This window comes from Mobula birostris, chromosome 10 (assembly GCF_030028105.1).
Source record: "Mobula birostris isolate sMobBir1 chromosome 10, sMobBir1.hap1, whole genome shotgun sequence".
NCBI lineage: Eukaryota > Metazoa > Chordata > Chondrichthyes > Myliobatiformes > Myliobatidae > Mobula > Mobula birostris.
Window position 1 is genome coordinate 50,811,772 of NC_092379.1, and position 23,193 is coordinate 50,834,964.

General features: G+C 48.2%; 1 protein-coding gene across 1 annotated transcript in view; it reads right to left on the reverse strand.

The window, feature by feature from the left end:
• The window catches only part of LOC140204033 (uncharacterized), a 119,817-nt gene extending 97,188 nt beyond the window's left edge, over positions 1 to 22,629 (reverse strand). Inside the window, exons 1-2 of the mRNA XM_072270283.1 lie at positions 22,335 to 22,629; positions 20,222 to 21,436 (exon numbers count right to left, since the gene is read on the reverse strand). Coding sequence (XP_072126384.1) covers positions 20,222 to 20,983 — 762 coding nt within the window. The 5' untranslated portion in view covers positions 20,984 to 21,436; positions 22,335 to 22,629. The remainder of the gene's footprint in view (positions 1 to 20,221; positions 21,437 to 22,334) is intronic.
• Between the last annotated feature and the right edge of the window lie 564 nt (positions 22,630 to 23,193).

Below are 23,193 nucleotides of genomic sequence, written 5' to 3' on the forward strand. Positions count from 1 at the left end.
AATGAAAAGACTTTTGCACAGAACCATGGTAATTTTATGTATTGCACTGTACTGTCACACACAAAAAAAAACAAATTTCATGATGTATGTGAGTGATGATAAACCTGATTCTGATATGGGTCTGCCAAGGTGAACTGAGAGTGGGAAGGGGGGCATGGTTGGGAAAAGAGGAAGGAAGCGGGAAGCACCAAAGAGAGATTCAGTAATGGTTAATAAACCAATTGATTGGAATGAAGTGACGTTGCCTGCTGTCTCAGGGCTGGGTGTGTCTGTACCTGCCCCTGGCACTCCTTCTCCGCCACCTGTCCCACACCCCTCCCGCAGTGCTCCGTCCTCCCCATTCCCAACGTCCTTTACTCCCATCGGATTTACAGACTCACTCGCCGCTCCACATTGACAAATACAGTACTGTGCAAAAGTCTTGGGCACCCTACCCATATACAGTACATATATATACCTACGACGGAAGTTTTTAAGTGCATTTGTTGACATACCAAATCTCTTCAAACTCCTACTCTGTAGCTCTCAATTCTGTACTGCTGCCAAGAGGAATAAAATTTCACGACATATGTGAGTGACAATAAAGCTGATTCTGATGTGGGTGTCTATTGTGGACTGAGAGTAGAAGGGGGCAGGGAGAGGGGAATCATGGTTGGGAAAAGGGAAAGGGAGAGGGGAGGGAGCGGGAAGCACCAGAGGGACATTCTGTAATGATCAATAAACTAATTGTTTGGAATCAGATGACCTTGCCTGGTCTCTCAGGGCTGGGTGTGTTTGCACCTGCCTCTGGCACTCCTTCTCTGCCACCTGTCCCACACCCCTCCCGCAGTGCTCTGTCCTCGCCATTCCCAACGTCCTTTACTCCCATCGGATTTACAGACTCCCTCTCCGCTCCACATTGACAAATGCAAAAGTCTTATATAGTTAGGGTGTCCTATGTGCCAAAGACTTTTGCACATGTGATAAATAAATCTGAATCTGAATGATTGGCTCCAACTTGTCAGGGTTAGTTGTACAATCAAATAAATGATACTAAAAGAAGCTCATAAGAATAAAGCACTTTAGAACAAATCATCTCTGTGACACAGTGGTGTCAAGAAAACGACCTCTCCCTCAATGTTGCAAAAACCAAGGAGCTGGTTGTGGATTACAGGAAGAATGGAGATGGGCTAACTCCTATTGATATCAATGGATCTGGGGTTGAGAGGGTAAACAGCTTCAAGTTCCTCGACACCCACATCACCGAGGATCTCACGTGGTCTGTACACACCAGCTGTGTGGTGAAAAAGGCACAACGGCTCCTCTTTCACCTCAGACGGTTGAGGACGTTTGGTATGGGCCCCCAAATCCTAAGAACTTTCTACAGGGGCACAACTGAGAGCATCCTGACTGGCTGCATCACTGCCTGGTATGGGAACCGTACCTCCCTCAATCGCAAGACTCTGCAGAGAGTGGGGTGGACAGCCCAGCACATCTGTAGTTGTGAACTTCCCATGATTCAGGACATTTACAAGGACAGGTGTGTACAAAGGGCCTGCAGGATCACTGGGGACCCAAGTCACCCCAACCACAAACTGTTCCAGTTGCTACCATCCGGGAAATGGTACCGCAGCATTAAATCCAGGACCAACAGGCTCCAGGACAGCTTCTTCCACCAGGCCATCAGACTGATTAATTCACACTGATTTGAGTGTACTCTATATTACATTGACTGTTCTATTTATTATAAATTATTATAAAATTACTATGATCACACATTGCACATTTAGACAGAGACGTAACATAAAGATTTTTACTCGTGTATGTGAAGGATGTAAATGCAATTCAGTTCATAGTTTTATTTGTAGAAAGTGGAAATGAAATTAATTTTTGCTGTGCTGGGATGCTTATTTTCCTCCACAAATGCTTACAAAAAGTGGTGGACACAGCCCAGTCCATCATAGGAAAAGCCCTCCCCACCACTGAGCTCATCTACATGATGCATTTCCACAAGAAAGCAGCATCCATTATCAGGAATCCCCACCAACCAAGCCATGCTCTCTCCTCACTGCTGTCACCGGGAAGGAGGTACAGGAGCCTTAGGTCCCACCCCACCAGGTTCAGGAACAGTTATTACCCGTCAACCATCAGGCTCCTGAACCAGAGGGGATAACTTCACTCACCCAAACCCTGAACTGATTCCACAATCTACAGACTCACTTTCGAGGCATTTACAACTCATGTTGTCAGAACTATTTAGTGATCTATTTATTGTACAGTATTTGCACAATTTGTCTTCATTTGCACAGTGGATGTTTATCAGTCTTTGTGTGTGGTTTTTCATTGATTCTATTGTATTTCTTCATTCTACTGTGAATGCCTGCAAGAAAATGAATCTCAGGGTAGTATATGGTGACATATACTTTCATAATAAATTTACTTTGAATTAAATATACACCCCTTAAGTTAACACATGAGAAAATTACAAATAATTGAAGTATTTACAGTTAATCAATGAAGGGAGGCTCTTGTCCTTCCTTCCCGTGCTCCCAACCTTTGCCCTTCCTTCCCGTGTCTCCCGACCTTTTCTCTTCCTTCCCGTGTCTCCCGACCTTTTCTCTTCCTCCTCGTGTCTCCCGACCTTTGCCCCACATTCCCAGTCAACATGACTGTGGTTACAGATCCCTACGCCGGCTCTGACCAGGTTCAGCACTCCGGAGGTGATTCCCTGGTGTTACCCGGGCTGGCTCTACACAGACTGGTGCAACGACGTGGAGGGGCTCAAATCCGGCTTTCATCTCTGACCTGAGCTTTTCCCAACTTCCATTCCACGTTAATGGCTGTTTAAGTGGTTGAGCGCTTGTGCGTTCTGAAAGGGGCTGCAGGTAAAATCCAGCACAGTGTGTTTAGAGCAGCTGTGATGTAGATTCGAAATGGAATCAAACTCTTGAATTCCAGCTGTTTTAATGGCAGGGAAAATGAACCCACAAGTTCAAGTTCAGCTCATTGTTATTCAGCCGTAGACAATGTAGTCATAGTCATACTTTATTGATCCCGGGGGAAATTGGTTTTCGTTACAGTTGCACCATAAATAATAAATAGTAATAAAACCATAAATAGTTAAATAGTAATATGTAAATTATGCCAGGAAATAAGTCCAGGACCAGCCTATTGGCTCAGGGTGTCTGACCCTCCAAGGGAGGAGTTGTAAAGTTTGATGGCCACAGGCAGGAATGACTTCCTATGACGCTCTGTGTTGCATCTCGGTGGAATGAGTCTCTGGCTGAATGTACTCCTGTGCCCAACCAGTACATTATACCCACAACATCACTGGCATTACGAATGAGTTTGTTGATTCTGTTGGTGTCTGCTACCCTCAGCCTGCTGCCCCAGCACACCACAGCAAACATGATAACACTAGCCACCACAGACTTGTAGAACATCCTCAGCATCATCTGGCAGATGATAAAGGACCTCAGTCTCCTGCAGACAATGAGACTATGTTCCTCTGGGCTAAGGTGTGCGACACTATATATATACAGTATTAGATTATGAGGACACGCAGTCCTCTTTTATTGTCATTTAGTAATGCATGCATTAAGAAATAATACAATATTTCCTCCGGTGTGATATCACAAAACACAGGACAGACCAAGACTGAAAAAACTAACAAAACCACATAATTACAACATATAGTTACAACAGTGCAACAATACCATAACTTGATGAAGAAATCCATGAGCACAGTAAAAAGTTCAAAGTCTCTCAAATGTCCCACATCTCACGCAGACAGGAGAAGGAAGAAAAACTCTCCCTGCCATGCCGACCACGGTCCGACTCTGAGTCATCCGAAAACTTCGAGCGCTGATCAGCTTTCCGACACCAAGTACTGAACGCCATCTCTGTCCGAACGATTTGACCTCAATCTCGGTCGCCAACAGCAGGCAAAGCCGGGGATTTTGAGGCCTTCCCTCCGGAAGATTCCCAACCACGCAGTACCAACAGCTGCGAACTGGTATTTCAGAAATTTCTCCAGACGTTCCTCAGTGCTTTCACGTCTGTCTCCATCAAATCAGAATTGTCCACGGCCCCTATTTAACGGATATGATGTCATTTTTCACCGGAGGGCTGCGCACGCGCGGCGCGCTGCTCTCGCTCCTCCCGCATATAACACACACATAGCACAAAAAGTTATATTACCAGAAATAAATGAACAAATAATAAATTAAAAAGTAAACTGTATCTCTGAGGATCTAACCTGGTCCCAATATAACGATGCAGCTATAAAGAAGGCAAGATAGTGCCTTTATTTCATTCAGAGTTTGAAGAGATTTGCCTTGGTTAAAGCAATTGAAAACTTCTACAACTGCACCATGGACAGCATTCTGATTGGCTGCATCACTGTCTGGTATAAGGGGTGGGGTGTGGTGTGGTGTGGTACTGCACAGGACCAAATGAAGTAGCAGAAAGTTGTAAAATTAGTCAGCTTCATCTTGGGTACCAGCCTCCATAGTACCCAAGACATCTTCAAGGAGTGGTGCCACAGGAAGGCGTCGTGAAGGACCCCCCATCACCCAGGGCATGTCCACTTCTCATTGTTACCTTCAGGAAGGAGGTACAGGAGCCTGAAAGCACACACTCAGCGATTCAGGAACAGTTTCTTCCCGTCTGCCATCCGATTCCTAAATGGACATTGAACCCATGAACACTACCTCACTATATAGTTCCTCTGCTTTTGCACTATTTTTAATCTATTCAATATACACACATACATATATTTACTGTAATTGATTTATTCCTTTCAATATTATCATGTATTGCATTGAACTGCTGCTGCTAAGTAAACAGATTTCACGTCACATGCTGGTGATAATAAACCTGATTCTGACTATTTAATGCTACTGGCAGACCTGGGTGGTGGCAGGGAGTAGTCTTACAGACAACAGGAGAAAGCTGTTCCCCATCCTAACAGTTCTTGTCTTAATTCTACGGTAAATCCTGCCTGATGGTAGAGGGTCAAAGAGATTGTTGGACAGTTGGGATAGGTCCTTGATAATGCTCAGGGCCCTGTGTATGCAGCGCTCCTGTTAAATATCTCTGACGGATGGAAGAGAGACCCCAATGAGCCCCTCAGTCATTTTCACAATCCTTTGTAGTGACTTGTGGTCAGATGCCTTGCAATTCCTGTACCAAACGATGATGGTGACCTCAACAGCAATCGTTCAGCTCTGGGATTGATATCTCAGTAGTAACTGCAGAACTTCAATTGGTAAAACATCTTCTCCTCGCTGACAAAGTTCCAAATTCAAAGTAAGTTTCTTATTGAAGTACATATATGTCACTTTGAGATTCATTTTCTTGTGGGCAAGAAAGCACAAAGGAACACAAAAGAATCAATGAAAGACCGTACCCAACAGAGATGGAGCAAACACCAATTGTGAAAAAGACAGCAAACTGTACAAATACAAAAAGAAAATTAATAATAATAATAATTAATTAATTAACAATAAATGTTGAGAACACAAGATGAAGTGTCCTTGAAGGTGAGTCCATCAGTTGTGGGAACAGTTCAGTGATGGGGTGAGTGCAGTTCAGGAGCCTGATGGTTGAGGGGTAATAACTGTTCCTGAACAGCCAACACCCAAAGAATGTGTTCTGCGCCTGCTGCTCCACTCTCTATATGCTCGTGACTGTGTGGCTAGGTGCAGCTCAAATGCTGTCTATAAAACTGCTGAAGACGTAACTGCTGTTGGCTGAATCTCAGACGAGGAGGGACACAGGAGCGAGACCGATCAGTTAGTTGAGTGGTGTCACAACAACAGCATCACACACAACATCAGCAAGACGAAGGAATTGATTACCCTTCAGAAAGGGGAAGTCGGGAGAACACATACCAGGTGTCATCGAGGTGTCAGCAGTGGGAAGAGCGAGCAGCTTGAAGTTCCTGGGGTCAGCATCTCGGAGGATCTATCCTGGTTCCAATACATCGCTGAAAGCACACTGGTGGTTTTACTTCATTAGGAATTTGAGGAGATTTGGTATGTCAAGGATCAAAGTAAATTTATTATCTAAGTACATATATGTCACTACATCCTACCCTGAGGAGATTCATTTTCTTGTGGGCATACTCAATAAATCTATAGAATAATAACCATAATAGAATTAATGAAAGATTGCACCAACTTGGGAGTTCAACCAGTGGGCAATAGACAACAAACTGCAAATACAAAAAGAAAGAAATAATAATAAATAAATCAGCAATAAATATCGAGAACATGAGATGAAGAGTCCTTGACAGGGAGTCCATTGGCTGTGGGAACATTTCAATAATGGGGCAAGGGAAGTTGAGGGAAGTTATCTCCTTTGGTTCGAAAGCCGGATGGTTGAGGGGCAGTAACCGTTCCTGAAGCTGGTGGTGTGAGTCATGAGGCTGCTGTACCTTCTTCCCAATGGAAGCAGAGAGAAGAGAGCGTGTCCTGGGTGGTCGGGGCCATTGATGATGGATGTGGCTTTCCTGTGACAACGCTTCGTGCAGGTGTGCTCAACGGTGGGGAGGGCTTTACCCGTGATGAACTGGGCTATATCCACTGTCTTAGCAATTGTCTATAGATGTACTGTGAAGAGCGTTCTGACCACTTCCACAGCTGGCACAAAGGCTCCAATACATAGGATCGCAAAAAAGCTGCAGAGGATTGGAGTCTCAGCCAGCTCCATCACAGGCTCAAACCCCCCCAAGACTGAGGACATCTTCAAGATGCAGTGTGTCAAGAAGATGGTATCCATTATTAAGGACCGTCACCATCCAGGACATGGGCTGACTGGAAGTGCACTGAGAGCAGTAAGCGTAAAGGAGTTGGGGGCTTGCTGTTCTGGTTAACAACGGATGGTGCAATCCTGGTCATATTACGATCGAGGAACGTGTTTGTGGACCAGATATTGAACTTTTTGCTGTTGAACTCCGGCCATATTCCACCGAGATACAACACTGGGCGTCATGGGAGGTTGTTCCTGCCTGTGGCCGTCGAACTTTGCAGCTCCTCCCGTGGACGGTCAGACACCCCGAGCCTGGTCCTGGACTTACTTCCATCTGGCATAGTTTGCATATTGTTGTTTGATTGTTTGTGGTTTTTGTATTGCTATATTTATGCTCTACTCTTGGTTGGTGCAGCTGTAACGAAACCCAGTTTCCCTCGGGATCAATAAAGTATGTCTGTCTATCTATTTATCTATGTCCTCTTCTCGGGGAGGAGGTACAGGAGCATGATCAGTGATTAAGAACTGTTTTCTCCCCATCCACTGTCAGACATCTGAATGGTCCATGAACACTATTCATTTGATTTTGTAATTTATAGGTTTTTATGTCTCTGCATCGCTGCCGCAGGACAACAAATTCATTCCTCTCTCATATTTGCCTCCACTTGTACTTCTGTCAGCACATGCCAGGCACTCGGCCCTCTCTGTGCAAAAGAGAACTTGCCCTGCACACCTCCTTCTCACTTTAAATGAATGCCTGCTAGTATTAGACAGTACAACTCTGGGGGAAAAAGATACTGCCTCTCTGCTCTTTACTTCTGCAAAAATTGTGTATAGTTTATGTTTAATGTATGTTTTTCTTGAGAATGCTGCTTATCTGATGCCATGTGCTTGTGATGCCCCTGCAGGTAAGTTTTCATTGCACCGGTACACACTTGTACGACAATAACCTTGACGTGACCAAACCTCGAAGAATTTTTATAAACTTCTATTAGGTCTCCCCATCACACCCCTCCCAGGGCCTTTGAGAAAACAACACACGTTTATCTATCTTCTCCTTGGACCATATGCCATTGAATGCAGGCACCATCCCGGTAAGCCTCTTCTGCGCCCTCTCCAAAGTCTCCACATTCTTTCTACAATGGGCAACCAGAATTGAATGTAGTATTCCAGATGTGACCTAACCTGTTATTTTATGTAATCAATTCCTGACTCTTGGGATTCAGTGCTTTGACGAATAAAGGAGTCCACTTCTTTACCACCTTATCGACCTGCGTAGCCACTTCCGACTTGGACCCCAATAATTTTCCGTACATCAACTCTGTTGGATCCTGTAGCAGTGTACTTCCCTTTTACATTTAATCTCGCTGGGTTAAATTTAATCCATAATTTCTGCACCCATATCTGCAACTGATCTGTATCCTGTTACATACGTCCTTCTACACCATCCACACCACCACCAATCCTTGTACTGTCTGCAAACCCACCCATCCACGTTTTCACCCGAGTCACAGAGGCACCTGTATGGATCCCTGCAGAATGACACGAGTCACAGGACCCAATCCAGAATGGGCTTGCTTTGGGTACAGAAAAAAAACGTGTTGCTGCAGATAATCGGTAGACTAGTCAGCACCCGAGGAGGGACATGGCAGTTGATATTTTGGGTCGGGATTCTACATCCTGGCTGGGAGAGTTCACGTTCCTAGTTGTCAGCACCTCAGAGGATCAGTCCTGGTCCCAATGCATTGAGGCAAAGAAAGCACATCAGCAGCTCTACTTCATTTGGTGTTAGAGCAGATTTGGTCTATTGCCTGGTATAGATTTGTAGCAGAGAGTATTCTGACTAGTTACATTACAGTTATGGAGTAGAGCTATAGAGTATTACAGCTCAGGAACAGGCCTTTTGGCCCATCTAGTCTGTGCCAGCCTGGTCTTATGGCTAGATCTATCGCCTTCCATACGTCATCCATGCACCTGTCCAAACTTCTCTCACACTTGCACTCAAATCTGCATCCACTCATTCCACATGCTGAGTGTAAAAGTTCCCCCTCAGGTTCCCCTTAAATGCTTCACCTTTCACCCTGACCCTATGACCTCTAGTTCTAGTCTCACTCAACCTGAGGGGAAAATACCTGCATGCGTTTACCCTTTCTGTACTCCTCTTAATTTTGTATGCCTCCATACGATCATCCCTCACTGTCCGACGCTCCAGGGAATAAAATCCTAACCTATTCAACCTTTCCCTATAACTCAGATCCTCGAGTCCTGGCAACATCCTTGTAGGTTTTTCCCTGTATTCTCTCAATCGTATTGATATCTTTCCTTTAGGCAGGTGACTGGAACTGCACACCATGTTCCAAATTCAGCCTCACCAACGTGTTACACAACTTCAACACAACTCCTGGACTTAATGCTGTGATTTATAAAGGCCAATGTGCCAAATCTCCAACACACAGGATCACAGAGGCTGTAGAGTCAGTCAGGCAGAACCCTCCCCACCATTGAGGACACCCTCAAGAGGCAGCATCCATCATTGACAACCCTCATCATCCTGGATACGTCCTCGACCATTGGGGTAAGGTACAGGAGCCTGAAGACCCACTCAATTCTTTTAAGAACAGATTCTTCCCCCTCCTGCCCACCAGCCATCAGATTTCTGAGTGATCCAGATCATTAACTCATTATTCATTTATTTACTTTCTAACTGAGAGTAATGCTTATGTCTCACACTATACTGCTGCCGCAGAACAACAAATTTCACGGCTTACGTCAGTGATAGTACACCTGATTCTGATTCTGCGAGCAGAAGGGGGTGGCCACTGCGGAGAGGTGACAGGGTGGGATGCAGCAGGAGCTGACGAGAGGGCGGTGGGATCCAGGTGAGGAAGGGTTGTTGGACAGATGGAGTTTGGTGGAGGGGAGGGAAGGGCGGAGGCACGGAATGGTGGGGGGCGGGGGATAGAAGCCAGGAGGCGATAGGTCCGGACAACAAAGGGCTACTGATTGTGTAATCTGATAGGAAAGGAAGGGGAAGGGGAGATGTGGTGGGCAAGAGGGAATGGGGAGAGGAGCTAGTGGGAGGAGGGGGTGTTTGATGCTTAGATGGGAACAGTCAGGGGACTCACCTGGAGAAAGGTGTGAGGATAGTCAGTGTGCAGGAGTGAGATTGGGCACTGCAACAATGTGACGTAGCAGCAAAATCAGGCCATTCAGCCCATCGACTCTTGCTCCACCTTCCTATCGTGGCCGACTCACAGAGCGCCATGAAAGCTAGGTGCTGATTTAGGAAGAGGAACAAGGATGAACACGCCCCAGTCTACACCGGGGGAATCGATGGCAGAGAAAGTCAGCTGCTTTCAATTCGCCGGTGACTAGAGGTGTCCCACATGGGGTCTGTGTTGGGACAGATCCTTTTCCTGTTAAATGTCAGTGATTTGGGTGATGGAATTGATGGCTTTGTGGCCAAGTTTGCGGACGATACAAAGATAAGTGGGGAAGCAGGGAGCCTGCGGAAGGACAGGTTAGGAGAATGGGCAAAGAAGTGGCAGATGGAATACAGTGTCGGGAAGTGTACGGAGATGCACTTTGGTAGAAGTAACAAAAGTGTAAAACTGTTTTCGAAAACGTGCAGAAAATTCAAAAATCCAAGGTGCAAGGGGACCTGGGAGTCCTCGTGCAGGAATCTCCAAAGGTTAACTTGCAGGCTGAGTCGGTGGTGAGGAAGGCAAAGGCAACGACAGCATTGATTTCAAAAGGACTGGAATATAAAAGCAAGGATGTAATGTTAAGGTTTTAAGGCACTGGTGAGGCCTCACTTGGAGTATTGTGAGTAGTCTTAGGCCTGTTATCTAAGAAAGGATGTGCTGCATTGGAGAGGGTCCAGAGGAAGTTCATGAGAACGATTCTGGGAATGGAAGGGTTAAAGCACGAGGAGCATTTCATGGCTCTGGGCCTGTACTTGCTGGAATTTAGAAGAACGAGGGGCAGGGGATCTCACTAAAACTTATCAAAAGGCCTAGTGATGTGAAGAGGATGTTTTCTATAATAGGAGAGTCGAGGACCAGAGGGCACCGCCTCAGAATAGAAGGGCATCCATTTAGAATGGAGAGCAGGGGGGAATTTCTTTAGCCAGAGCCTGGTGAATCTGTGGAATTCGTTGCCACAGGCGGCTATGGAGGGCAGGTCATTGGGTGTGTCTAAGGCAGAGGTTGGTAGGTTCTTGATTAGTCAAGATGGAAAAGATTATGGGGAGAGTGGGGTTGAGAAGGAAAATGGATCAGCCATGATGAAATGGTGGAGCAGAATCGATGGGCAGAATGGCCTAATTCTGTTCCTATCTCTTCTGATCTTACGGACAGGGTGCTTTCTTCAGTCTCCGGCCTCCAACAGACTCAGAGTTGGACTGCATGGCTGAATCTCAAATGGCTTGCCCCTTATTCTGAGGCTGTGACTCCGTCTTCTCCTCAGCTGTACTGCACTCTGGGGTGCATTTCAAGGTGTCTGTAAGCTTCAAATAGATCTACTCTCATCCGTCTACACCTTAGGGAATGTAGGCTTGTTGTGTTCAACATTCCCTCGAAGGACAAACTCGCCATCGCAGGAACAAGCCCGTGGAGCCTGCACCTCTCCCTTTGTAGCAACGAGCACCACGCACACACACACATACAAAATGCTGGAGGAACTCAGTGGGCCAGGCAGACTGGGAACGTTCGACTGTTCATTTTCTCCCACAGCTGCTGCCAATGTGTGTTGCTTAAGATTTCCAGCGTCTGCAGAATCCCTGGGGTCTTCTCTGTGGCAAAGGTATTCTTTTCTAGATAGGGAGGACTAAACTGGGCCGTGTACTCCACTTGGTATCTCTCCAAGGCCCCCTTATTCCTGTACTCAGACCCTCCCAGGAAAAAGGGCAACGTCACTTGGCTTCTTTCCTGTGCATTGCTCCGCACGACAGCTTTCACTGTTTGTGCGCAGTGATAGCCGGGTCAGAATACCCAGCCTACAATCCAATTCAGATTCACACTTACTTACTTGTCACACGTACATCAAAACATTCAGAGAAACGTGTCGTTTGCGTTAACCCAAAGATGCGCTGGGGCTGCCCGCGAGAGTAGCCACACATTCCAGCGACAACATAGCACGTCCACAATGCTTAGCAGCACAACAAAGAACATAACAAAGCAGAACGTACCAAGCGAGAAAGCAACAACAGCTAACTGAGCCCCGTTCCTCCCTCCCACCCACATACAGTCCTCTAACCCCAGGACAGGCTGCCTTTGTCGGCCTTCAACCTCCGTCCACACCCTGCTTGTGCTCTGAACCCCTGCCTCAGGTTCCAGACTGGTGTGCAAACCAAACGCTGAAACACCGGGAGTCCCAAACGTTTTGGATGCCGGATCATTGGAGTTTCGCAGCAGATTGATGTATCATTGTGTAGGATGCACCATCCAATGTCTCAGAGCGCCGTAGACCCTGTTTCAACCCTAACCTCAGCTGTTGTCTATGTGGAGTTTGCCCCTTCTCCCTGCGCCTGCACGGGATTACCCTGGAATCTCCAAATCCCAATGGCGTGCAGCTGAATGTTTCATTGGCTGCTATTGTGTAAATGAATTGCAGAATCTGTGTGGGGGGAATGTGGGGAGAATGGCAACGGAATTAATGTGGATGAGTAGAGACGTGTAGCTGCTGGTCAGCAGGGCCTGGCTGGGCCAAAGGGCCTGTTTTCCTGTGGTATTTTTGTGACTGGATGGCCATCTAATCAGCGGTTGGGAACATTTGAACTTGTACCTACCTACCTGGATTCCTTTTTGTCACCCATAGTTCAGTCCCACCCCACCTACATCCAGGATACATCCCATGCCCTCCACCTCTTCAATAACTTCCAGTTCCCCAGTCCCGACCGCTTCATTTTCACTATGGATGTCCAAACCCTATACACCTCCATTCCCCATCAAGAAGGCCTCAAAGCCCTCCACTACTTTCTGGACAATAGACCTCACCAGTTCCCCACCATCACTACCCTCCTCCGGTTGGCGGAACTGGTTCTCACACTCAATAACTTCTCCTTTGGCTCTTCCCACTTTCTTCAGACTAAGGGTGTAGCTATGGGAACTCGCATGGGCCCTAGCTATGCCTGCCTCTTCGTTGGTTATGTGGAACAGTCTGTGCTCCAAACCTGTTCTGGTGCTGCTCCTCAACTTTTCCTTCGATACATTGATGACTACATTGGTGCTGCTTCCTGCACCCATGCTGAGCTCGTCAATTTCATTGACTTTACTTCTAACTTCCACCCAGCCCTCAAATTCACTTGGTCTATCTCAGACACTTCTCTCCCCTTTCTCGATCTCTCGGTCTCCATCTCTGGAGACAGACTGTCCACTGACATCTTCTACAAGCCCACTGACTCTCATAACTACCTCAACTATACCTCTTCCCACCCCGCCACATGCAAAAATGCCATTCCCTATTCCCAGTTCCTCCGTCTCTGCCACATCTGCTCCGAGGATGAGGTTTTCCGATCCAGGACATCTCAAATGTCCTCTTTCTTTAAGGATCGTGGTTTCCCTTCTGCTGTCATCAATGATGCCCTCACCCGCATCTCCTCCATTTCCCGCACTTTGGCTCTCACCCCATCCTCCTGCCACCACAACAGGGATAGAGTTCCCCTTGTCCTCACCTACCACCCCACCAGCCTCCGGATCCAGCACATTATCCTCTGCAACTTCCGCCACCTTCAACAGGACCCCACCACTAAGCACATCTTTCCCTCTCCACCCCTCTCCACTTCCCGCAGGGATTGGTCCCTCTGCGACTCCCTGGTCCACACATCCCTCCCCACAGATCTCCCACCCGGCACTTATCCCTGTAAGCGTAAGTGCTACACCTGTCCCTACACTTCCTCTCTCATCACTATTCAGGGCCCCAAACAGCCCTTCCAGGTGAGGCAACACTTCACTTGTGAGTCTGTTGGGGTCATCTATTGCATCCAGTGCTCCCGGTGCGGCCTCCTCTACATCGGTGAAACCCGACGCAGATTGGGGGACCACTTCATCGAGCACCTCCACTCCGTCCGCCACAACAGACAAGATCTCCTGGTTGCCACCCACTTCAACTCTGTTTCACATTCCCATTCGGATATGTCCATACATGGCTTCCTCTACTGCCATGATGAGGCTAAACTCAGGTTGGAGTAGCAACACCTCATATACCGTCTGGGTAGTCTCCAGCCCCTTGGTATGAACATAGAATTCTCCAACTTCTGGTAATTCCCTCCCCCTCCCTTCCCCTATCCCTATGTCACTCAGCCCCCTCCCCCAGCTGCCTATCACCTCCCTCATGGTTCCGCCTCCTTATACTACCCATTGTGTTTTCCCCTATTCTTTCTTCACCTTTCCTGCCTATCACCTCCCTGCTTCTCCTCTCCCACCCCTTTATCTTTCCCCTTACTGGTTTTTCACCTGGAACCTACCAGTCTTCTCCTTCCCACCCTCCCCCCACCTTCTTTATAGGGCCTCTGCCCCTTCCCTCTACAGTCCTGACGAAGGGTTCCGGCCCGAAACGTTGACTGATCATTTCCACGGATGCTGCCCGACCTGCTGAGTTCCTCCAGCGTGTTGTGAGTGTCGCTATCTAATCATGTGGGAGTCCAAGTGGGCGGGACTTGGGCTCTCTTTATGACACTCCTGCTCTGCGATTGGTTCCTTTGTGATGTCGTCACGACTCGAGCTTCAGTCCCCGGCTGGGCCAGGTCAGTCAGAACTGGAGTGGCCACATAGCGACTCTTCCTAACAAACAGGGAAAATGGAGGACTATCCAACGTTACCACTGATACTATCGGGACCCAGGCCTTCCTCCCAGATTCCGCTCTTGACCAAGCTCGCTGAATTCCCAGATAACCCGGGCTTTTGAGGTAAACAGTGTCCATCCTCCTGAGTAAGGGGAGTAGAAGGTGCTTGTTCCCTGGCACTAAACTGTGAACAGCTGGATTTTTGGGGAAGTCACCAACACTCTCTTTATTCTTTTCTCTAATTGACAAATGTTGGCAACAGCGTTTCACGGTTTTAAGTGTGGGAGGAACGTGAATGGAGATTTCAGCTACTGGAGAAACCAACCACAGATTAATCTGCAGTTCAGGTGGGTCTGAGCTTGCATTTCAGTTCTCCATCGAACTCCCACTCTCATCTCTGTCCTTCCGCAGTGCTCCAATGAAGCCCAACCCCTCATCTTCTGAGCATGCTGCACCTTCCAGAACTCAATATTGAATTGAATAATTTCAGATCACCTGTCTTTCCGGTTCAGATCTGACAAGTGGGGTAAATAACCTTAACTATGCTTTCACTCACCGCATAAGCCACCTGACCTTGCACTACATTCTGAAAGCCACTGGCAACGGAGGAAATGCATTGAATCAGTATAATATTCCCATTTTAATAGCGTAAGGATGTGTTTCATCTGGTGCAAAGTGATTTTGATAATAAGCCTGATTGATAGATACTTTCTGAGAAGGCACAAACAGGAGAAAATCTACATTTGCTGGAAATCCAGAGCTGCACACACAGAATGTCGGAGGAACTCAGCAGGTCAGGCAGCATCTATGGAAAAGGGTAAACTGACAACATTCCAGGCCGAATGGAAAGGAAGAGGAGAACAAGTCAGAGTAAGAAGGTAGAGGGAAGTACAAGGTGGTAGGTGATGCCAAGAACATCGATTTCCTGAACTTCTGATAATTGCCCCCCATTCCCCATTCCTGTTTCCCTCTCTCACCTTACCTGCCCATCACGTCTCCCTGATACTCCTCCTTGTTCCCTTTCTTTCATGGCCTTCTGTTCCCTTCTACCAGATTCCCCCTCCTTCAACCCTTTATCTCTTTTCCCAGCTCTTTACTTCACCCCTCCCCTCTCCCAGTTTCACCTATCACCTACCACCTCATACTTCTTCCTCCCCTTCCCCACCTTCTTACTCTGACTTCTCTCCTTCCTTTCTGAGAAGGTTAAGGAGACTTGGCGAGTCACTGAACACCCTAACAAATTTCTGTAGATGCACTACAGATTGTACCATGGTCTGGTAAGTCAGTTCGAAGATACGGGAACTTAAGAAGCTGCAGAAAGTAGTGGACTCGGCCTAATACATCCCAGACACGTCCCTCCTCACCAACGATAACATCTACACAAGGCACTGCCTCAAGGCAGCCTGATCTACCATCAAAGTTCAACACCATCCAGATCAGACAGTCTTCTTGCAGGCAAGGGAGGGAGGAAAGTGGCTTGCTTAGTTGCTCGCAAACACGAGAAAATCTGCAGATGCTGGAATTTCAAGCAACACACATGAAAGTTGCTGGTGAACGCAGCAGGCTGGACAGCATCTCTAGGAAGAGGTACAGTCGATGTTTCAGGCTGAGACCCTTCGTCAGGACTAACTGAAAGAAGAACTAGTAAGAGATTTGAAAGTGGGAGGGGGAGGGGGAGGGGGAGATCCAAATGATAGGAGAAGACAGGAGGGGGAGGGATGGAGCCAAGAGCTGGACAGGTGATTGGCAAAGGGGATATGAGAGGATCATAGGACAGGAGGTCCGGGGAGAAAGAAAAGGGGGAGGGGTGGAAAACCCAGAGGATGGGCAAGGGGTATAGTCAGAGGGACAAAAATGAGAGAGAGAAAAAGAATGTGTGTATATAAATAAGTAACGGATGGGGTATGAGGGGAAGGTGGGGCATTAGCGGAAGTTAGAGAAGTCAATGTTCATGCCATCAGGTTGGAGGCTACCCAGACGGAATATAAGGTGTTGTTCCTCCAACCTGAGTGTGGCTTCATCTTTACAGTAGAGGAGGCCGTGGATAGACATGTCAGAATGGGAATGGGATGTGGAATTAAAATGTGTAGCCACTGGGAGATCCTGCTTTCTCTGGCGGGCAGAGCATAGGTGTTCAGTGAAATGATCTCCCAGTCTGCATCGGGTCTCGCCAATATATAAAAGGCCACATCGGGAGCACTGGACACAGTATATCACCCCAGCTGACTCACAGGTGAAGTGTTGCCTCACCTGGAAGGACTGTCTGGGGCCCTGAATGGTGGTAAGGGAGGAAGTGTAAGGGCATGTGTACCACTTGTTCTGCTTACAAGGATAAGTGCCAGGAGGGATGGGGGGGACGAATGGACAAGGGAGTCGTGTAGGGAACGATCCCTGCGGAAAGCAGAAGTGGGGGGGAGGGAAAGATGTGCTTAGTGCTGGGATCCCACTGGAGGTGGCGGAAGTTGTGGAGAATTATATGTTGGACCTGGAGGCTGGTGGGGTGGTAGGTGAGGACCAGGGGAACCCTATTCCTAGTGGGGTGGTGGGAGGATGGAGTGAGAGCAGATGTGCGTGAAATGGCAGAGATGCGTTTGAGAGCAGAGTTGTTGGTGGAGGAAGGGAACCTGCCCCATTTCTGACACCTCCCTTCCTTTTATAGATCTTTCTGTCTCTGTCTCTGGAAACAGCTTATCGACTGATGTCTACTATGAGCCTACGGACTCTCACAGCTATCTGGACTATTCCTCTTCTCACCCTGTCTCTTGTGAAAATGCTATCCCCTCCTTGCAATTCCTCTGTCTCCGCCGCATCTGCTCTCAGGATGAGGCTTTTCATTCCAAGACGAAAGAGATGTCCTGTTTTTTTAAAGAAAGGGGCTTCCCTTCCTCCACCATCTCTGCTTTCCGCAGGGATTGCTCCCTACGCGACTCCCTTGTCCATTCGTACCCCCATCCCTCCCTACCAATCTCCCTCCTGGAACTTATCCTTGTAAGTTGAACAAGTGCTACACATGCCCTTACATTTCCTCCCTCACTACTATTCAGGGCCCCAGACAGTCCTTCCAGGTGAGGCGACACTTCACCTGTGAGTCGGCTGGGGTGATATACTGAGCCCGGTGCTCCCGATGTGGCCTTCTATATATTGGCGAGACCCGATGTAGACTGGGGGATCGTTTCGCTGAACGCCTACGCTCTGTCCGCCAGAGAAAGCAGGATCTCCCAGTGGCCACACATTTTAATTCCATATCCCACTCCCATTCTGATATGTCTATCCACGGCCTCCTCTACTGTAAAGATGAAGCCACACTCAGGTTGGAGGAACAACACCTTATATTCCGTCTGGGTAGCCTCCAACCTGATGGCATGAACATTGACTTCTCTAACTTCTGCTAATGCCCCACCTCCCCCTGTACCCCATCCATTATTTATTTATTTATATACACACATTCTTTCTCTTCTCTCCTTTTTGTCCCTCCGACTATACCCCTTGCCCATCCTCTGGGTTTCTCCCCCTCCCCCTTTTCTTTCTCCCTAGGCCTCCTGTCCCGTGATCCTCTCGTATCCCTTTTGCCAATCAGCTGTCCAGCTCTTGGCTCCATCCCTCCCCCTCCTGTCTTCTCCTATCATTTTGGATCTCCCCCTCCCCCTCCCACTTTCAAATCTCTTACTAACTCTTCCTTCAGTTAGTCCTGACGAAGGGTCTCGGCCCAAAACATCGAGTGTACCTCTTCCCAGAGAAGCTGCCTGGCCTTCTGCATTCACCAGCAACTTTTATGTGTGTTGTTTAGTTGCTGTTGCTTTCCGTGTTGTTCTGCCAAGCATGAGGGGCAGGTAACACTGGCGCCGGAATGCGAGGCGACAATTCCAGGCGTGTGGACTGCTAACGCAAATGACACACCCCACTGTACACTGGCAAACCTCAATCTGAATCTGAACCGAACACAACCCTGGGTAAGCAACACTACTTCTGCCTCTGCTTGGTACTGCGCAAGCACTGCCGGACAGCTGTTATAACGCACAGTCGGTGTGAGAGTTAAACTGCAAAATAAGCTTTTTTGACTCTCACCACTTGGGTCACTTTGCACTAAAATGGGCTTTGCTTATCTTTGCTCTTACTTGTAAAATGTGTGTACAAATTGTGTTTATTCTTTTTGTAAGTGTTGTGTCTCTGATGCTCTGTGCCTGTGGAGAAGCTGCAAGTAAGTTTTTCATTGTACGAGTGCATACGTATACTTGTGCATGCGACAATGAACTCGACTTTGATAATAATAGGCCAGGGCAGTGTAGCGGTCAGCGTGACGCTTTCACAGCTCAGGCACTGAAGTTCTGAGTTCGATTCCAGCGTCCCCTGTAAGAAAGTTTGTGCTTCCTTCATGGTCATCATGGGTTTCCTCCTACGCTCCAGATTCAAAGACCTACAGGTTTGTGGGGTAATTGGTCATTGTAAATTGCCTTGTGATTTATTTGATAGGCATCCGTTAGTCTTGTGAGACCATGGATTTGCGCCTTGGAAGGTTTCCAGGGCGCAGGCTTGGGCAAGGTTGTATGGAAGACCAGCAGTTGCCCATGCTGCATGTCTCCCCTCTCCATGCCACCGATGTTGTCCAAGGGAAGGGCATCAGGACCCATACAGCTTGGCACTGGTGTTAACGCAGAGCAGTGTGTGGTTAAGTACCTTGCTCAAGGACACAACACGCTGCCTCGGCCAAGGCTCGAACTAGCAACCTTCAGATCACTGGACGATCGCCTTAACCACTTGGCCAATGCACCAAGTCTTGTGATTAGGCTAGTATTAAATTGCTGGGGCAGAAGGGCCTGTTGGGTGCTGTGTTTATTTACTGACACACAGCACGGAGTAAGCCCTTCGAGCCACGCCGCGCAGAAATCCCCCGATTTAATCGGCCAATCACAGGACAATTTACAATGATCAATCAACCTACCAACTGGTACGTCTTTGGACTGTGGGAGGAAACCGGAGCACCCAGAGGAAACCCACGCGGTCACGGGGAGAACGTACAAACTCCTTATGGGCAGCGTTAGGAATTGAACCCGCATCGCCTGTACTGTAAAGCGTTGTGCTAACCACTGCACTACCATGCTGCAATCCCCAAATAAAAATAAAATAACAGTAGAACTTCTGAATGATGATCTAAATCAGTAAATCTACCTCAGCTGGCGATTGCACCAATAACAGTGTTGCAAAAAATCCAAAGATTTATTTTGATAAAATAGTTTTATGATGCAATAACGAACTGATCCCCTACCCCTGGCCCTCGTCCATTCCAGGGTTTCCCTCAGGCAGAGGCTGTCCGTCACTCCGGAATCCAGGAGCGCTGGAAAATTGGTGTGTAGCCTGAAGCGCTGGGAGAGGAGGGTGTCTGCTGGCATCGAGGCCAGTGAGCAAGCATCTGGAAGGCCAGCAACACTGACGTCAGTGACGGACAACACCAATACTGTCCACCCCTGAGCAGGAAACATCAGTCTGTTACAGCAAGACAGAAATTAACTGCAGCATCCAAACCTGCACGGGCCGGCAGCAGCTCAGGTTTAAATATTCTGCATCCAGCGCATTTAAACTCACAGCAACAACACCTGCTGGAAGAATTCGGCACACCGAACTGAGTTGTTCACATTGAGTCTAAACAGTGCACCAGACCCTCCTTCACTGATTCCTCCTCTGCAGTGACCCTCTCACCTACACTTAAACTTGCTCCCTGGTGTGAACCCGCTGGTGTATCAGGCGGTCTGAAGACTGGGAAAAGCCCTTCCCGCATTCGGAGCAGGTGAATGGCCTCTCCCCAGTGTGAACTCGCTGGTGTCTCAGAAGGCTGGAGGACCAAGTGAAGCCCTTCCCGCACTCAGTGCAGATGAACGGCTTCTCCCCGCTGTGGACTCGCCGGTGGGCTACCAGGTGAGATGACTGATCAAATCCGTTGCCGCACTCGGAGCAGGTGAAAAGCCTCTCCCCAGTGTGAACTCGCTGGTGTGTCACTAACTTGGACGACTGCGTGAATTGCTTTGCACACTTGGAGCAGGTGAACAGTCTGTCACTGCTGTGAAGTCGCTGGTGTGTAATCAGACTGGATGACCGGGTGAATCTCTTCCCACACTCGGAGCAGGTGAAAGGCCGCTCCCCGGTGTGAACTCGCTGGTGTCTCAGCAGGCTGGAGGACTCGGTGAATCCCTTCCCGCACTCAGAGCAGGTGAAGGGCCTCTCCCCGGTGTGGACTCGCTGGTGGGTGAGTAAGGAAGATGACCGACTGAATCTCTTCCCGCAGTCGGAGCAGCTGAACAGCCTCTCCCCAGTGTGGACGCGCTGGTGCGTCAGCAGGGAGGACGACTGAGTGAATCCTTTCCCACACGCGGAGCAGGTGAATGGCCTCTCCCCGGTGTGAACACGCTTGTGTTTTATGAGATCACTGGATTGTTTAAAGTTCTTCCCACATTCGGAACATGGAAATGGTTTCATTGGCCTAAGATAATACTGCGCAAACAAAATGATAAATCAGGTACAGCGTCTTCCCAATCCGATACCAACTAGGCAGTGCAATTGCTCCTTTTGCAACATCAACAGTCGACTTTTAACAGTGAAATATTTATCTTGAAGAAAGATTACTACCTCTTGCAATCGGCTGGTCAATGACCACTGGCTCTCCTGCACTCACAGCACATGCTTGCTTTCTCCCCGGGGCGAATGCAGAGGTGACCTTTCTGTGTGGTTTGAAAGGTTGGTCTTCTGGAACACTGCCAACTGAAGGGAAATCTCACTCCCTTGCCGTTGACACGACAGTTTGAAATGTTTTCCCTGAGACAGAAGAGGAAAACATTCCTCCTCCAATAAGCTTCAGGTGTTGATGTGCAGAATGATTGTCAGGTTCTGTTGTGATGCTCGGTTTGAAGCAAATTCTTCTCCTGGAATACTCTGTTGAAGAATTCATTGAAAAGAAGTACCAGTAAGTACAGGAGAGAAATATGGAAATGATATTCTAATATCCTTTGGTCAGCTGTAACTTGGTGGGTAGCTTTGATTCAGAAGCTTGTGTGTTTTAAGGCCAATTCCACAAGCTCAAACATCGAGCCAGTTGCTCTAGTGCAACAGCAGAAGAAGAAGACCACCTCACATTCTGACTGGGTGGTCCGCAACCTGAACACCTAATTCCCAAACCTCTAGGAACTCTCTTATCCAGTTTCCCTCCTCCCCTAATCCACCTGGCCCCATTTCACCCTGTATCATTCCCCTCCCCACTTCCATGCTCCACCTCCCTCTCTGACCAGATTCCATCATCTTCAGCCCTTTGTCACTTCCACTTGTCACCCCCTGCAGCGCTGACACCATTTCTACTCTAATCCTCCCATCACCTGGATACACCTATCACCTCCCAGCTCTCGCTCCACCCGATGTTTTAGATTGGCTATCTCCCCTTCTTTCCTTCAGTCCAGATTGAAAGTTTCCAACCCGAAACGTCGACTTCCACGGATGCTGCCTGACTTGCTGAGATTATCCAGTGCTTTGTGTGCTAGGTGGTGCACTGTTGGAATGCTGGGTTTAATGTCTACTTGTTCTCTCAAGTGGACATCGAAGATCCCCGGAATGTTTGGAGGAAATAGTGGGAGAATTTTTTCTAGGATCCTTCTTTACTATCACAAATGACGATGATCGTTTTTTTTGCTCGTGGAAGCATGCCGTGTATAATTTGGGTACCGTGTTCCCCACTTGGAAATAATCATAGGGTTTTAGTCTATTGGCATAAGCACGAGTTGAGGCTATCCAATGGCGTCCTACTTACCCAGAAATCTCCATGCGCTAGGCAGCGGCTTACCTGCGTGACGGAGGCGAAGAGAGCGGGCGCTAAAGCACCGGAAATTGGATCAGAGAAATGCGCCTGCGTGCCGAGGAAGATTCCAGAAGCTTGGTGACAATTGGGAGCGTGGCGTTGGTCGCTCAGAGCCGGAGCTCGGCCAGGGTCCAAGGTGTGGTTCCCGACTGGTGTGATATGAGTGCGAACTCCAGAGGCATCGCGGGTCGTCGCTCCGGGTAAGTCCCGGCCCTTCCTCGCTCTCGTTTAGTACCGGGACTCCAGGGATTTTTCCCGCTTCTCGCCGGAGGTCTGGTCGCTGACCCGGCCCAGCGTGCTCTGCGACCCAGGTGTGCGCATGCGTGCGACTGGACCTGTGTCAGATAGAAGGGTTTCTGGAGCGCGTGAATTGTGGGTCGGGCGGCAGCCATTGGTTTCGCTGCTGTTGATGTTTGGCTTTCGGTCCGCGGACAGCGTTTGCAAATTAGGTTGGTAGAGTTGGAGAGAATGGGCTCCCCAAATGCACCAATGATTGAGATTGCGACCGAAGAGTAAGAACTGAATTTAGCTTGCAATATCTACTGATCTTCTCGGAGTAACGTGTAAGCGACCTTAAGATACAGGAGTAGAAGTCGGCCATTCGACCTGTCGAGTCTGCTCCACCATGGGCTGATCCAATTCTTTCAGTCATCCCCACTCCCCTGCCTTCTCCCCATACCCTTTGATGCCCTGGCTAATCAAGAACCTATCTAGCTATGCCTTAAATGCACCCAATGACTTGGCCTCCACAGCCACTCATGGCAACAAATTCCACAGATTTGTCACTCTCTAACTAAAGTAATTTATCGGCATCTTTGTTCTAAACGGACGTCCTTCAATCCTG